General features: G+C 42.6%; 1 protein-coding gene across 1 annotated transcript in view; it reads right to left on the bottom strand.

The window, feature by feature from the left end:
- Positions 1-18611, bottom strand: part of frem2b (FRAS1 related extracellular matrix 2b) — a 60747-nt gene that overhangs the window by 24593 nt on the left and 17543 nt on the right. The window contains exons 3-4 of the mRNA XM_061072588.1: positions 6840-6986; positions 1980-2210 (exon numbers count right to left, since the gene is read on the bottom strand). Coding sequence (XP_060928571.1) covers positions 1980-2210; positions 6840-6986 — 378 coding nt within the window. The remainder of the gene's footprint in view (positions 1-1979; positions 2211-6839; positions 6987-18611) is intronic.

The raw sequence follows: 18611 nt of genomic DNA, 5'->3' as shown, positions 1-18611 counted from the left end.
GAAGTCAAAACGGAAGAAACACAAAAGGAAGGTTTTGAATTTAAATGAGCATCTTCAAATAAAGAGTTTTATTAGAAAGAATCCAATAAAAAGTGTAAATTAAGTTTTTCCTAACTGGAGTTTACCCCGAGTTTGACTTTCACACATGTACAACACAGTGGAAGTTTCTCCGCAAGTGTCATATAAGAGTCTGTACTACTCTCTTTTCATCATCTACGTTTCTCTTTTCAGAGCACGCCATGTGAAGTTACTTTGCTCCGACTCACAGATGTGATTGGCTGAGTGGCGTCACGTGGGACGATTTACAAACGCATGGAATCAGCCTGTTTGTCTAGTTCCTGGTCTGCCAATTAGTGACCTCTGCTTCAGGGAATTAAACGAAAATAACGAGAACAAAATTGTGTCACACACTCAGTTTCAGTTAAGAAGCCTACTGGTATTTGCCAGCATTAATTGAAAGACTAAAATATAAAGGTGTGTTTTCTCTCTTTGGAAGAAGGAACAAGTTGAAGGATTTTTGTCTTTTTTCCTGAGCGGGTTTCCTGGCAGCTCTCCCTGTCTTTGTCTCCCTCTCTCACTCCGAGCTCTGTGCAACGCTCAGAGAGAGAATGAGGTCTCGCAGCATTTCAGCCATGAAATCCACAGAGCTCGGACAGAGGCCTTGTATCCTCCTCACTGAGCATCATGGTCGCCCACATTAAAAAGGTGCTGTTGAGTCAAAAAGAAAACGACCTGCACCCTTTTCCTCTCAAGGACCATGCGGACAATCGCAAAGAACGATGTGGCCACTCTTCATTTCTTGTTTCCCCGACAGCTGTCGTCAATCCGAGCCACTTGAGTTCGTCTGAAATCATTTATTTTACACAGTCTCACAGTGGCCGCCCTCGGGCTAATCCATATTTCCTCTGCTCTCGATGAGAAGTGAACAAGAAGCAAAAGAACACATTTTCACGAGCCGTCAGCGTTTGTTTCGACCTTGAGAGACCAAGACGCAGAAAGAAGAAACCTCCGCAAACCATAAACAGCATAATGACACGTATGGCTGCTGGAGTTCAAGGCGCCAGAGACGGAAATAGGATTTCACATCTCGCGGAGAGATAGCTGCCAGTTCTGTTGATTGCCCTCCAGAAACGGATGTTTTGTGAAACAAAGCTGCAACTTAACATGATAATTAGCATAAAGTGTTGCCAGCAAATTCATCCTCTTCGCCCAATGAAGCCCGATGGGATGATGATAAGAAGCATCCCTCCTTTTTACATTATGCAGCTCTGTAGCTCAGCTCCACATTTTAAGCGTTGCATCATAATCATTTCAAATGCAAGGGAGGTCATCATCATCCCTTTGACCTTGTTTATCTATTTATGTGGTAAGAGCTTGTTACTCTTTACTTTTTATCGAGCAATTTTCATATTCAACCTGGGCTCTTGGTTCTCTGTCTTCATGTGAATTGATATTGTGTTAAAATGACTGTCTGCTCTTCCCTCTTCTATCCGTCTTCTTGAGCAGCATTTCCCCAGTCAACGCTCCAAACATGAATACAGCCGAAATGAAAGTTTGAAGGCTTCCTGGCCCCTAACTGAGATCACTGCTGTGAGGGAGAGATTTACCTTTAGATACTCTGCACTACCCATCATTCTTTCCCCGGAAAATGCATTGCTTTTTTTTCCCCATTTATTGATTTTTCATGTTCTAACCCACAGAGAAAGGGCATGTACTGTGTTATTTCACTGAAAATGTCCTGCTGTCAAACTCTATTATAGCTCTAAGACCCAAGTGTGTTGCATTGTTAAGAAATAACCCCCCTCTCCCTCCCTTCCCTCCCAAAGAAAGGAAAAAAGCAAGGTATACATTGCAGTATTCGCTTTAGATTTAACCTACAAGAAATATATATATTCTCAGTAAAACATACCACTATTCCAATATTGAATAGTATAATTAGTCAACATTTGAATAAATCTCAATTAGTCTCTATTACTCACCATCATCAGGGTCCAGGATCTCCACAGTCGCCACCTCGGGGAACTCCAGGGCGGCCATCACCGGCTCGGAGAGGAGGATCTGGAAGGTCTCGGACACTTCGTACTCGCTGTCCGACAGGAGGCGGACCCTCCAGGTGGCCGTGGTCTGACCGGGGTTGAACTGAACCTGTTTTTGAGACTTGCCCCGGAAATCTTTGTCCTTCTCTGCAGTGCCATCCTTTGTGCCGATACCTGAGGGAGGACATGGGGGGAAAATGGGTTGTTATCATAATCAAGTAACATCTGCAAAACCCAATAACTCCAGATTTTCCTTATTCCTTTTAGTGCACTGGCAACCTAATAAATTAAACATTTTTCTTCGAAGTGTTGGTTTCTATTATTCTTTGTAGCCATGCGTTTTGACGGTTGTACGATATTGTCGATAAATATGATTAAAGGAGACATGCTATCAGTTTTTCTTGGGTGGGTCTTAAAGAGACAGGAGCTAAAACCAGGAGTCTCTGAAAGAGGAGATGACTCGGTGCATAAGGAAAGGAAACCTTATTCTAGAAATAACCCAAATTAAATTATATCTCAATTAAACTACTGTTTTTTAACAGGAAGATCCACACACAAGTTGGTCTAACTAGCCTTCGTTAGGGATTCAGTTTCCCAGTGTTTGAAGCGACCATGGTGGGAATAAAGCCAATTACCCCTCACGTCAGCCTGGTTTCTGTGGAAGCGGATGGAGGGTGACTTGTGTTGTCTGACCTTCAGCATGTGAGCTGTTTGATGGAGCTTACAGCCACTATAGCAGTGATACTGGCAGGATTCCTGGGGAGAGGGAGCACCGAAGCCAGTGAAATGTCACAAAGCCTCTCCGTTGTTTTTGCTAACTGGTCACACAACACACAGCAGGGGGTCTGGCAGTAGATATAAAGAACATGTCCATGCAGCAGGCTGCCGCAAATAAAAAACAAGGAATTAAGCGATAACTGGAGCAGTGGCAAGACAGGAACTTCTTTTTCTTCAGAAACACAAAGAAGAGAAAAAACTGAAATATCATATCAAGTCAACCCACGGGATCTTCAAAAGACCTCAGATTAAGGAATGCATGAGTTTCAGGTTTTTAAGAAAAATTGAAATTCTATTCTTTGATGGGAATAAGAAGTGGGCTTTGAAATGCAAGCACAGGCAGAAGGAAACGGCCCCGGCACATATGTGCTGAGATAAAGTGGTCAAGCTCGGGAAGCTTGGAGCTTGGAAAATCAGCCGTCTTCAAAGAGCTGCTCAGTGAGAATGATTTCCTCCAAACTCCGTCTGCTGCACAGCGCTGGGATTGGATGGCTCGGATCACAGGAGCAACTCGGAGGCATTGTGGCAGGTGCGCTCTTTGTAGGATCCATGACCGGTGAAGCAGCATTCCACCACTGGGCCCCTGTGTTCCCTCAGGCTGGGTTTGGGGAAAGAAGAGCTATCCACTGGCCTGGGATCAGTCGTGATCTCATCCCAGCACTGAGGCAGATGGATGGCTTGGATTGTCAGGCTGCTCTGGTAGCCTATTTATTCTGGTTAATCAAAAGGGTTATTTTGTTGCTTAAAGCATCATTGCAGAAGGGGAAGGGGCCATCTCTAATAATCACTGTAATAAAGTAATGAAGGATGCAAAACTTAGGGAGACAAGATATTGGTTGTTTGATTTGTACATAAAATATGATTTTTCTTGAAGAATGTCTGATAAAATCTCCAAAATAATTCCCTCTTGGGTGACCCCCTCGAAAACAAGATGATATATCTCATGCTGATAGCTCCAGTTAGATTAGAGTTAGGGGTTAGATTTCTGGAGATTAAATTAGATGTGTGTGATTCATTGAATTTGGGAAAAAGAAGGTTCCCCGGGTTGAATCCAAATTTGGCCTGGGTCTTTCTCCCCGTGTTTGGATGAGTTTCCTCCTACAGTCCAACGACACACAGATTGGGGTTAGATTAATTGGAGACACTAGTGTGAATGGTTGTTATTCTGTGTGTTTATCGGCCCTGTGACTCACTGGTGACCTTTCCAGGGTGAACCTGGCCTCTCGCCCCATTGTCAAATAGACATTAATGGGATAGCACAACAAAAAACTGTTTTCTGTTCAATCTGCAAATGTTTATCTTTGCCAGAAATAAAAAGGAAGAAATATTTCCATTGCAAGAACCAAACAGAAAGTGCATGATCAAATAGATTCAGCCTTGGGGCATAAACATGTATTTGCTCACTGTTAAAATAAATGCACGATATAAAAGGTTCCACCACTTTGGCATTTAGAGAGAGAAACTTTATCTCTGTGCTACTTTGAGGTCTTTGTCAAAGCAAAATGTTCCTGACTTGGAAGAAAAAAGCAGAATAACACTTTTCTTTGTGAGGTTTCCATCATGGAGGAGCCCATCGCCCTCCCTCATTCATTATCAGCCCCTCTCCCCTTCATGCTGCCTCGATCGAAAGGAAACTGCCCTGAGGAAAACAACGATCGTTTGGACTCAAAAGAACGCAACAGCGACTTTGGACGTTTTGAAAAAGGCAGCCAGAATTTGTTTTCTGGGCACCGAACGTCGAGTGCAAGTTCAAAGTGGTGCTTCTTTCATTTATAATGCAACCATTAATAAAATAGTAGCAATGCTGCAGAGAATCAAAACAAGAGATAATTATTCGAAAGATATACTGTTTTCTTGTTTAATATTAATTCGCAGAGGGATCACTGGAGCAGTCGTCACACAGGAAAAATACTTTTCCATTTTCTTTTGTTCTTGCACCTCATCAACATAAACAACAAAGTAAAAGCATATTCCTGTTCTCAAAGTTGTTTACTTTTTAATGGTATCTGCAGCTACACCTGCCTGCAGAGCGGTAGATGAAGATCTGCCTCTGGATGTGTATTTTCCTTCCACTGAGTAGATTCACTGTTCAGTGTGAGGCGCTGGAAAGGTCAGCAGAATCTGCATATCACCTCAGAGATATTTCATTAGCCCGAAGCCCAGGGGCATATAAAGCTAGACGACAGTACAGTTTATATTCTATGGGATTTGACCTTTAAAATTGGTCCATTTTAATCACTCCTCATCTACATAGACGGAATAAATGAAAGCACTAAAAAAGGCCATTTGTGCCAGTAATAAAAATTCCTTCCACTCATAAATGCTCGGCTAGTTTTTTTAACAGTACGAACAGGTATTGTCCATTTAGTTCCAGCCAGTAAATTGCCTCAGCTAACATTTGAGGTGGCGTCGTTCCGTGGCCGCCAACCTCAGGCGACCTCTCTCCTGAGCACACGGATCCCCGAGGGAAGCGTCGGTGCTATTGTGTGGTTGGAATGTAAACAATGGCCGAGAGGAGGGAGGGGTGAAAGGTCGCGACCTGTGTCACCCCGAAGGGTGTCTGGGCCAGCCTTAGAATTGCGCCAAAACATATGAAGAGTGTGATGCATGTCGACGAGTCTTTGCTGCAGGGGGGCTCGTCTATCAATATGTCCCACCTCAGGCACCGAGATAAAAAGGACTGGAAAGAATTCCAAACAACATCTTCTGAGGAGGAGGAGTGAGTTTTCATCCCCTTTGTTTGTTTCTTTATCTGAACATCAGCCATGAGGACAGATGAAAAGAATCAACAGAAGCACTCAAGTGTGGTGTCAATCTGTGAGAGCAAAGTTTATGTGACAACACGCTACAACATAAACATATAAACATTGCTCCATATCCTCATTTTTTCAATTGCAAAAGCTTTGTAGGGAAAGTTACCACTTATCTACTCTTTGCCCCAGAAGCGACAATATTAGATCATCAGAGAAAATTCCCCTGAAGGTCCCAACAACCCGAGCAGAGCCGAGTAAATCCGCCTTTTACTTTCATGCATCTCATGCTTGAAAGGGGCTGCGCAATGTTTTCAACTTGGACTCCTCACCCTCTCTTGGCATGTTTTAGAATCTTTTAAAATAAGTTTTCATAGAATATCTGCTTTTACTTTCCTTCTCTTTTGATTTGACCTCTTATTTGGAACCCATCTCAACCAGGACGCCCTGGGAGAAGAGCTCATGTATCTCAATGGCACCTTCATGTTTAACCCCTTATTGCCTGAATTAATTTCCTATTATATAAATAAATTATTATTCGTGTTTTTGGCTGTCATAGAGATGCTAACTTAAGTGGAGATTGTTAATTTCAATATAGCATATACAATAGATATAAATTTAGGTATGAGAAAAACAAGCGACATTAAGCATAATGTAGCTAACAAATTTTCCAGTCTCTGGTATGTAGATTATTATATTGATGCTGCTTTTGCTTGAAATTGAATAACAACATGTTTCTGTACAATCATTGCTGTTCCATCATATAACCCTAACCCTCGCTTCCCCCAAAACGTATTCTGTTTTGCACATAATTCAATGTTGCACACTTACTCTGCACGAACAGTTGTACATAGTCTGTATATCTGCAAAGTTATATTTATTTTGGTTTGATAAGGACAATGCACAGCTCAGGGCGGTAGAGTGCTTCCAATACCTTCCTAGGTATGGGTAGTATCTGCACCATAAGGCATTAGTGGGATACAATCATCAACTCGGCGGCACTCAGACCGGAAGGGGTTGGAGGCGAATTCGCGACATACGTCCATATGGGATAAATAAGCACTTTATATATTTCTCATTAAATATGTATTGCATTCATTTATTTACACGCAGATCAAGACCCAGATAACAAATTTACCTTTTCTCAGGAATAAAATCTAAATCTTTGGATAAATGAAAAATATTTCATGCTCTCTAGTAGCTTTGAATAATGAACCGGGCTTGCCTTGGAATGAATCAGTATTATTCATCGTAGTCAGAGGTTGTGTTCACTTACTAACGAAGGAAGTTTCCCCCAGGTAGCCTCGCCGCCGCAGCACCACCTCCAGGAACTTGACCTCTTCATCCACCACGTAGCTCTGCTTCTCTAAAGAGATCCACGCCCAGTTCAGACGGAACTGCTGGTGCTTCAGCTTGTTGCCTCCTGCAGATAAAACACAATTAGAGAGAAGGTAACCTCAGATGTCTCGCCAGCGCTCATCAAAGAAAACAAAGACGAGAAGAGTAAAATAAAAATACCCCTTATTAGCACGGTTTCTTGGATACCTGCAGGACTTGACTTCACTCAGAGGGAGGGATGAGAGATGTGCTGCCCTTATGCAAAAGAAATAGGGGTCGTGCATTCTAATTGCTTCATTTCTAATTAAGATAAAAGGTGTCTGTTTCCTGTCTGAACTGGATTATTTTATCTTTTGCTTTTGAAGTTGGATTCAAAGGCTGGAGCTACAGTACTAGAGGGCATTACGGCTACCATTTGACCATAAAGACGCAAAGCAGACACACACACATATACACACACACACAGGAATCACACAGATACGAACAGAAAATTATAAATGTGCACGCAGTGACTCATTCATAAATCAAGCCTCACATTTGGCGTTGCAGTTTCTTGCATACCGGCTAGAAGTCTGAATCATATTTCCATCGTGAGAAAAGAAAGTTCAAGACGGAAAATAACCCCCGAGTCTGCGAGAGAAAGGCTGGAGGAAGAGAATCGACCTTGAGTGAGTCAGATAATCCGCACAGCACCTGAGACATTTACACATAAGCTCCTGGACAACTTCTCTGAATATGTAGCAGCAGGTGGTCCGAGATAACATCTCCCATAGGCCGAGGTCGTATGCAGCATTTGAAGGAAGCGAGGCTTGGACCCGGCATTGACCAGCATCTCTTGAAAGAAAGGTCGAGCCAGTGGAATGAAGCACAGCAGCAGGACACATCCCTGAGTCTGCTGAGCATCAATAACCCAAAGTCCAAGGGGACTAATTCAGGCAGAACATCTGATCTGAAACCCCCCCACCGAGCACAGACTGCTACAAAGAAGAAGATGCAAGGACAGGGACCACAATTGAAGTGGCCAAAGTCGAGCAACAAAGATGAGTGGGCAAAAGTCAATACAGAGCAAAGTGAAGTTCTGGGGGGGGGGGCCGCATCAGATTCGAAAAGCTGGAAAAGATTGAGTGACCCGATGTACAGCTCGGCGGAAGAAAAGTTTGGTGAAAAAGAAATGAAATAAAATAAACATCGCCCACTCTGAAGTAGGGAAAGCAACATGAAGCTGAACATCTTGTTATGGACCGAAGGGTCTTGAAGAAAGAGAGGAGGGCGGCAGGAGAGAGAGAGCGAGTATCATCCTCCTACAAAAAGATATAAAAGATTTCCTGGCAACACAGCAGAGGACAAAAAAAACTTCACACACAAAAGGGAGAAGAGGGCACAAACATCTTTTTACTAGGAAGCCTTCAGATGTGTAAAAAGACTTCACAAAAGGATAGAAAAAGACAGGATGGCTTAAAATGTGGAAGAGGGAGGTTTAAGACGACTTCAGAGTAACACACCAGTGTTGAGAGTCAGGAGCGTGGAGTCATACCTCCAGATGTGCCAGCCATCCTTCAACCAGAGCACTGCAGATATCCTGAGATGGCTCTGGGAACTAATGAAGGTGGTATTGGAGAGATAAACTATTGTGAATGCCTGGGGGGGAACTAATCCTGAAGTGAGAGGCCTCACACATTGATCCTGTCGGGCAAATCAGTCTCTTTAATGTGGTTGGAAAGATCTTCTTTCCATTACCAACAAAACCTAGAAGGGTTCATTGAGAGCGAATAACTTCACCTGAAAGATCTAATCTTGTCCTATCTCACCATGTCAAATCTGTATTTCCTGGTATTAAAATCTAGACTGTGGCCCATTTCCATCACTATTTGCTGTGTGGTTGCTTGCGCTATTGTCCATAAAGTTGTTACCTTCCATGCAGAAGGTAAGACTTACAGCTACAGTTTTGCACGTACTGTACCTGCATGCATGACGCTCAGATGACTTGTCTTTAATCCTTTAGTCTGGGTACCTGTCACTTAGAATCTATGAATCTGCCACTTAGAATATATTCGGAGAAATGTTGCCAAGAAAGTAAAACATAATTCCCATTAATTTGGATCCACAGCAACATTGTAGCACAATCCTGCTAACAGAAAGACAACTGAAACAAAAACACAAACTCCTTGGCGATTGTTACACAACGTTATTTGCAGAATTATGTTATACTGCGCTGCTTTGCTTGCTTAGAACACACAAGCAAGATAAGGCTCCAGATTCAAACTGCTGAAAAAGGAAGGAAGAGAACTGCACGTCTTCTTCTTCGACCTAACCAACGCTTTTGGCTCCTTCACACACTCCCTCCTCCAGACAGCCTTTCATTTCTCCCACGTGCCAACAACCATGACTACCTCGAGTGCTAATTATTGTTGGGGATAGTTACAACATGTCTTGGGAGCTTGAGTGGTTCTTAAAAAAAATCTCCATGCGTCAGCCAAACTGCACTTAGAAAGTTGTCGCCTGCTGCTAGGAAGGATGTTGAGATCCAGATGATTGCCATTAAACATCTGGCGCTCGTGAAAGTGGTGAAATAACAGTGAAATTGCCAGAAGGTTCCAGGGGCTTTGTTCCGTGGTTTAAGAGTCGCTGCTGTCGCTTGTGTTAGGCACAACTGAGAGGCTCGTACGCCCCCCCCGGTTGTAATAGTCAAGTAAATCTGTCACGTCCATCCAGCCGCTCCTCTGTGTCCGTTTCCTTCCTCAACGGGTACGCTGAGATGTCTATACATTCACCATGTGTATTTTATTAGGTGTGAGGGTGCATGCATTTATGAGTTTGCGTGTCTGTGTGTGTGTGTGCATGTGAAATGTTCTCTGCACCTGTTCAGGACTCTTCCCTTCGGTGAATAAATGCTCATGCAGGGTAAAATCCGGCCCTAGTGCGACTCGGATTGATGCTTTTTGACAAAATATTCCAATATCTGAGATAAAAAGAAAAAATGTGCTGCACAATGACAACAATCAATAACGACCAATAATGTAAAAGGATGCTAAAGCAACATACCTTTCCTTAATTAACCTTCATTGCAAAAGTGAATTCTAACTGGAATCTTTTTTCCCCATTAAGGCTCTTTTCTTTATTCCAAAGCCGTTTCTACTTATGCCAAAGTAAATCAACTGTAAATTAATTTGTTTGGTGTTTTGCCAAAAATCGCACCACTTACAATATGGAAATTATCGTAAAGTGAAAGCACTGAATAAATCACATGCTCAGCAGGAGAGGAAAGGTTTATGGCATTAGGTTTGATATAGTGAAATAACAAACAAGCCTGATCTCTGTTGTGCTCTTTGGAAAGAAGAGATTAACCTAATAAGATGGATGAAGAACAAACATTTCAAGGTAAAACTATTTTTGGCACAACACAGCACTTTCCAAGCAGCAAACACTGCACATTTATAATTGGACTCAATAAACTATCTAATACTTAAAGAAATCCCTCTGTCGTATATCTCGTGAACCGTTCATTCCATCAGCTTCACTCTTGGCGTGTCTATTGTTCGGAAAGCAAGGGAGTGCCGTGTCGAATTCGGTGCGATTAGGACACATGATACATTCAATATTTATAAATAGGCCACCCACCGACGGCAACAACAAACTGATTCTCCAGTTTGTGCCTCTGCATACTGAGCCAGGTTTCACCGAACTCTGAATAAACAGGTGAACAGCTGTGTGGAGTCCAGCAGTCGGTCTCTACTCCCCGCAGCTCAATTACTGCAGGTTCCGACAGAAAGGAAGGTGGAAACCGAGGAAAACAGCCGATTCAAAACTGACAGGAGCAGGACAGGCACTGCAGCGGCTCTATCAGCTGGTAATGGAGACTCTGAAAATGTCTCTCAAGTGATGATTATAATAAGTTATACATTCTTGGGGTCTAAACCACAGTGTAGGATTTGTTTTGCTTCCTGTGTGTTCCACATCAGTCTTCCCGGAGACAGGCGACCTGTGTATGACAGGACCCCCCCCACTCCACTTGGATTAAAGCCAGCCGCTTGGCACGTATGCCACCGGTAAACACGGCATGTGTGATCTCTGAGTCGTGAAGGAGCCTGTCCTCCACTGAGGTAAAGGCAACAGAGACACTCTCTGCAATTTATAGGACTCCACACGCTAGCACGCACTTTGTAGGAGTTATGGCAAAGCAGATACACTTGATCTCGAGGATAATTCTCGAAAATTAACCAAATAGATCATAATGCGTCTCGGGCAGAGAATGTTCCAGGATTGTTTATTAGTAGAATTTATCTCGAGTGCCTCTTGTGTTTCACTAGCAACAGTAAAAGGTGACTTTGTAAAATTCTTCACATGGCAGAGAGGAAACAGCCCACGCATTAAACTAAGCCTCAGAGGCTGCTGTGCTTTTCAAGATGAATCACGTCAAACACCTGTTTGTCTTCAGCAGTATTCAAACAAAAAAAACGTGGCTCTATCAATTATTTATTTTTTCATATCCGGCAAGAGTGCGTCCCCAAACCTGACGCTTTCAGACATCAAGAAGAAAAAGGTAAAAATCCATTTCACAGTTTACACAACAAGACATATAGTCCCGGCATCACTTGAGTAAATATTGAGTTCTGAGGCCGTAAAGTGGCGTTAAAGCTGCAGCGGTGCGTTCAGAGAGCCTGGGAGAGGAGGTGCTCAGCTCCAGAGAACCACTTCACTCCTCCAGATTTCTTTCTAATTAAGATAAGCAGGGGTTGGAGTATAAGTCCACTTCAAAGAGGCCCCAAGGAAAACACCAGAGTTAATCTTTAACCAGCCCTCGGAGCACTGAGAAAGAATTTAGTGAACAATATCAGTATCTCTCATGTGCCGGTCTGTACAGATACATATATTATACAGTGAAATCATCATACTCCTCATAACAGGATCCTGGACGTCATGTTTTTATATTTCTCAATATATCTTCAAACTTTATTGCTACATCTTTTCATACTCTCATAATAACAGGAGTCCTACAAAGTCCAACTCTAATCTTCTTCAGCCCTTCACAGATTTACCCTGTAGTGTCGGTCTCCAGCTCTGAGTAACAGTGTCGTCAACGTTTCGGGCCTCTGCAGTTTTCAACCACTTGACCGTGACCAGTCTTGTACATTAACCTTTTCACACACAAACCCATGTTCACTTCATGGAGCAAACACCCAGTTCTCTCCGCTCACATACTGGATGTGTGATGACGGACAGAAAGCTTTTGAGAGAGGCCAAAAAATGCGAGGGGCCGAACTGTGCCAACTTGGTGCCCCTGTCTCCTCCCTGCATGCATGTTGCAGACAGCCCTTATTTGGTCACGGCCGAGCGTTGAGGGGCCACGGTGCCCCATGGACCCTCATCTGTTCATTCAGCCGGGCAGACAGACAGGCGGTGCTTTGCCCGCAGAGCCGGCAGCGCACTGATTAGTCCGGATAATTATGGACCCGCCAGTGAAGCCTGTTCGATGGACACAATGCAGCTAAAAATACTGAATGATCATATACTGCACCTGGACTTTGTGCTAAGAGTTTCCAAACTGAAACATTATAATGTCACGCAAAACGCTAAAGATAGATGGATAGAGATGTCCAGCTGTGCACCGGAGCAGCGAAGTGCTCACACTCCAGAGATTCTAGTTCGATGTGAAATGACACAAAATCCATTCAGATGCAGTAAAACAGAGCAAACTGTTGGAAGAAAGCAAGGGAAGCATTCTAACTTAATGTAATAATAAAGGCATGACATCTGAACCGTAAGTGAGTCTTGTAGCTTTATTAAGAAATCCTAGTTAAATAAATTATCTAAATCTGTATTGTATTTTAATTCAATGAATGAAATTGATCTATCAATCAAGCAACCAACCAAGGAATTAACTAACTAAACAAACGACCAACCAAGCAATCAACTGAAAAACCAACCAATCAACCAACAAAACAAGCAAACAAACAAACACACAACCAACAAAAGTATAACGTTCTATTATTAGTGCTACACTACACAAATACAGTTGAAGGAAACTGGAGACCTACACTGCAGCACACTGTGCTCTGAAAAACTAGCAGGAAAGAAATAATAAAAGAGGAGAAACAATACCTAAAATAAACATAAGTATCTGAGGAAGAAAATCCCTCTTGCCAAAAGATTGTGAGCCTATTTTAAGTGTGGTTGTTGAGTTTTTACAGCAGCTTAGTAAACTGTGGTAATTCTTTCAAACATTAACTTACCACTAATACAATCTCATAAACGAGTTTTAAAATAATTAAGCTTCCAAAACGTTTGAAACAAATATAAACTGCCTGGTCGACAGAAACAAGCCTTTTTTTCCTGGATTTAACATATTTCATCTTATTTAGATTTCCATTTTTGCAGTGCAGCAGGTTTTTGGACCACTGCGGTGCTCGTAAATGCTTTCCATTCCACAATGAGCACAACAACCAGTTAGAACAAGCTGTATGTTTTGTAAATATTACACATTACACCCCTTTCATTGTCTTCCAACTGCATGTGTCACATGACTCGTATGGTCCAATCCTGATCCAGGGATCACGCCTGGACTAGCAGGCTGTAGTTTAATTAGCTCTAGATGGATAATAACCCTGAGATAGAAAACCCCCTGAGCACAGCCATGCCAGCGGCAGTGTGGGAACATTTTGGTTATGAACCGTACCATGAATCTGGAGAATCATTACACCACTAATGTACAGACAGCTCAAGCAAAGATTCAGCTCTTGATTTTGTCGTTTAACGGGGAAGAGCTCTATCATTATGTCATGTTAATTGACTTCATTGTCTAAATGCCTAAATCGATGATTTGCAGGAACACTGTTTTAAAATGAGAACTCTCCCCCAGTGGGAAACTGCTCATTTACACTTCACATGCGTCATTTGTTTACGTGCAGAGAGATATTTAATAATGCGGGTGATGAAAATGCTGGATAGGGAGTTTTTGTATCTGCACTGGGAGCCACAAAGTCTGATGAGGCAGATTTAAGAGCCCCGTTTAAGCCGATTCTTTAAAAATAACTACACTGCTCGTCAAAGCTCCAAAGTCTTTACCAAACAACCGTCTTTGATCTCAGACCTGAGCCGCTGTAGCAAAAGATGGTTATTGTATTTTTCTGTTTAGCCAACATTTTCATCTTCACCACAAATTACTGACAGAATGCTTAAAATTAAAAGGTATATGGTTGTATGACTAGACAGAAGACGACTCCTGTGATATGAGATAATCCTCCGTTCTTTTGATCTGGGTAGAAATCGCAATCCAATTCCTCCCTTTCCTGAAATCAAAATACCAAAATATCTGTGATATGTTCTCAACTATTGATCGTGAGGTTTCTCCCTATTCTTAAAAAGCATAAAATCACGAATTTAAACCAAAATTACGAGAAAGAAGGGGTGGGGTTGATTTATGATACATAAATATTAGGGCTGGGCAAGTTAACTTGTTAATTACGAGTTAACTCATCACTTATTTAACTCAACTAATTATTTTATCTCGCATTAACTCAGGTTTGATTATTTATTGTTTTATTGTGAAAGTCAGGCTTTTATTTTGTGAAAGTCTGTTGCTGACTGCTGCGGAACCGGAAAAAAGAAAAGAATTGGCGGATAAACAACCATGGATAAGGGTACGGAGCTTTTACATGGCCATTTTCATTTTAAAGTCCTTCCAGGCGGCGGAGTCGACAGAACCAAAGTTATTTGTAGCCACTGCCAAGGTGAATTTTCTTATCACCGGAGTACTTCCAGTCTAAAATATCACCTAAATGCAAAACACACAGTTGATATCAGCAAATCATTCAACGAAACAGCGAGCGGAGCGAGGCTTCGGCAGACTACGTTAGACGCAGGGAGGAGTATACATTTTTCATAACGAAGAGGATAACATTAATGCCCTGGCAGTGGCATTGAGCTTTAACTTTGTATTTGCCTTGATAACATTGTTAAGTTGAGATTTACACTGAATATTTTATTTAACTGCTACTGTATTAAATGCTGATGTTAAAAGTGTTTGCACAACAAATGTTATGGCACTTTCGTTCATATGGCAGAACATTGAAAATAAAATTGCGCTATACACTACTTTTTTATCATTATTGGATTTTGCGTATACAAATGTGATTAATCGTGATTAATCAGGGAAATCATGCAATTAATCGTGATTAAAACTTTTAATCGTTGCCCAGCCCTAATAAATATACATAAATTATAATACATAAATCAACACTGTTTACCCCTGAGACTCCAGAAGTGTTTTGTGGACTCAAACACTTCACCCACTGCTCCATCAGCATAGTGGTCAGTAGATAATGGCTGAATTACAATTTTTCCCTGAACTATCCCTTTAAGGAATAGATAAGGATTCACTTCTGTGATGAACTGAGACATTTCTCCGTCATCGCAACTCTGTTACATGAGCTGTCTTTAATCCTCATAATGTACCAGAGCATACCGGCATACTTTTCACCTCTCCAATTAAGGGAAAAGGGGGATATGATAATCCTGTTGAAGGAAAGAACGCGCATAGCAGAGCGGAGAGCGCGAGAGAGCGATACGGTCTAATCGCCCTAAGCCTTGTATCAGCAGCTACGAGTGGGGAGTTGGCCGCGGCTAGAAAGATTTAGAACTGTTGAGATTTCACAGGCACTGAAGCCCCTTGTCTTTACCGGGGTGCAGCCGCTCTAAATCTGGTCGCTCCGCAGGATCCACTCTGGCTGCTGTCGCCTCAGCGTCCGCTCTGACGCCGTGGTCGCTCGGAGGAGATATTTGAGGGTGTGAAAGAAAAGGCCAAAGGCTCCTCCAGACAAAAGTGCTGGGTCAGAGTGCCACGCCGGGCTTAGAGCAGAGGAAAGGGCTTTGCTCGCAGCAGGTAAAGTTCTGTGAGATTAACATCTGAACCACAGCTATAGAAGTGATTTAACTGTGTGCACTTTCCAAATGTGGAGCACAATGGCTGGAATTACTTTTGTCCCAAAGTTTCAACGACTACATCATGAATCCATTTCCTCAAATGGCCTCGGAAGGTGCTGGGATATTTACCTCCTGTTCACATCCATGGGAACATATTGACTTATTCTGTTTGAGGGAAGAACAAACTCTCTTTAGCCTTTTTTTGGATCCTATTTTCAACACTTCAACAGAGCAGAAATAACTCCAGTGATTACATTTTCCCCTTTGTCAGTCTTAGACACGCAAAAAACCGACACACTGACAAATAACTTCCCTAACTGACATCCGCAGAAAGGCATTCAAGGTAAAGCACTTAAACCTTGCAGTATTTGATTTAAATGCCTTTATGAATCAGAAGGAGTCCTTCAATATGAAAGTCAGTGAGAAACCTTTTATTAAGCAAAGAGCAAAATAACCTTCTTTGCATTCCTGCACGCTCCGCCTCTAATTCCAAATGTGCAGCACAAGGTTGTTGTGCTGCGACTTTCCTCCAGGGGTCACAGAGTGAAGGAGCCCCCCCCACGGGTCCTGTGTGGCAGGAAATTCCCAGAGCTCTTATAATCTCGGATGGGGCTCCTTTATTTCTGGCCCAGGAAAGTGGAAATACTGTACAATGTGATTGTTAGGAGAGGTCACTCCTGTCCTGCGAGTCCCGCTTCACGCTCCACTGTCCTTTCACACTGCCACAAATGATGTCATTAGTCACCTCCTACACAAAACCCTCACAAACCCCACACATGAGCACTCTGCCTGCAGCGTTTTTAAAGTTGTTGAGGACCAATCGAAATCAATTTGTTGAAGAAATATGGATCGTGTGAAAAAAACAGCTCAATACAGTGGATCTTTGCCGGGGTCGATATTTCTCAGTGTCTAGAAATGACACCTACGTGCATTCAAACGAGCATAATCCTATTATTCTCGCCCGGAAACACGAGTTGAAACAGAATCTGTCCCAACACCTGAGGATGCACAACTCTGCAGAGGACCCGTCTGTCGCAGGTTTGCCGATTCCCCCCCGGGGGCACAGGGTGTCCCTGCCAAGCGCCTGAGGTCAGGACTTCTCCCTGATCATGGCTACATCATTAGTGCTGGAACTGGTCAGAGGTGGCTGGGCACAAGTTATTCTAAAGCAGTTCTTTACCCCTACAGTTATGAACAGGATTCAGAAAGACCGATTATTTTTTCCTCTTCAACATTTACTAAATATGGTGCAATCTGGTGCAATCTGAATCCGAAAAAATTGTTTTTCTGACCTTGCTGCGAGGGAAGACGGGCACCGCACCTGAAAACTGAAAAGATGAAACGTCAAATGTTCTCATATCTCAGCGCTGGTAAATAACGAAATCAATTAACCGACCTTGAGTTTGGGAACAGGTTGAAAAGAGGTTTATAAACGTGGTTTCAGGGGGGTTCGCTCGTCTGGATTGTGAAGGTGAGGTCAGACAAAGTCCCCCTTGATTGCCCTTGAATAGCATTCCTGTCTGTCAAAGAGGATGCAACCCCGAGTGTCTTAATTAACTGTCAGCCACACGGTTTAGAGAGCAGAAGCCCCCCCCCACCCCCACCCCCCCCCAACTCTCAATAGCAGAGGAAATAACAACAAAGGGATGAATTAGCAGCTGCAGGGCTTTCTGTCGGCGCCCGCACAAAAAGTTCAATGTGGATTTAAAAGAGAGTAAAAAACGGTATGAACAGTTTGGATATTAAGTTAAATATAACTTAAGTAACTTTTGCAACTTATGTGAACCTCTGAAAAAAGATAAGTAAGGTGCCTGAGCCTTACCTGCCTCAAACCTGCACCTTAACCCTAAACCTAATCAAGGTTAATTCTCCCCCAACCCTAAACAGGGTCTAGTTTACATTTTTAAAGCATGATCTGGCCTAATTCTTTTACTCTCTTGTTTTGTAGAGGAAACTATCCCAACAATTTACTTTACCCCTAACGTTTAAAGCTTCTAAAGCAACAAAACATCCCATCATACTCTTGTAGCATTCATTCTGAGGGCTGTGTTTTATAACCCATATAAAAACACATTTAAATTGACTAGATCCAGGTTTGACTGGAATCAGCACACTCACCTAAATGTGCCTGATATTTTTCATCAAGGTCCATGAACATTTTTTAAACCGGCCTTTCTCTCAATGTTAAAGAAAAGTGGAAAATGATCCGGATCTGCACCAAAGCTTAATGGGTTCTTCCTTGACCTTTACAACACCCTTTCATTAAGTTTCGAGGATATTGTTTTTATGTAATCTTGCTCACAAACCAACAAACCGAAAAACAAACGGACAAAACCTCCTTGGACGAGACAAAGAGCTCCTCTATGGAGGAACACCACTCCACACTCCATTTGAGACTCCGTGTGAGATTAACACACATCTTCTCTGACATGTCAGACACTGACTCGAGACGTGAGCTCAGAGATCCAAAGATCTGTCTCCTTCCCAGGTCCTGAAAGGCTCACATTGTAAAAACAGCATGTATTTAATGTATGTCCACTCTCCACTGCTGCTGCTGCTGCCGGTGACCGATTGTAAAATGAGCAGAGGTATCGAACTAACAAGAGGAAACAAGCAAAGGTGTGAAAATGTGGGAGAAAACAAAGCAACCTAAGGATGCAGGATGAATGGGCCTGACAAAGAGAGGGGGCTGTGCTTTTTCTTGACCCCTGAACAAACAGTGTTTGCTCTCTTGTCAGACCGAATAATGGCGGACTGTTTGCTGAAAGCAGCAGTGTGAGGCCCTAGAATA

This window comes from Limanda limanda, chromosome 6 (assembly GCF_963576545.1).
Source record: "Limanda limanda chromosome 6, fLimLim1.1, whole genome shotgun sequence".
Lineage (NCBI taxonomy): Eukaryota > Metazoa > Chordata > Actinopteri > Pleuronectiformes > Pleuronectidae > Limanda > Limanda limanda.
This window is presented reverse-complemented; position numbering and strand designations above follow the sequence as displayed.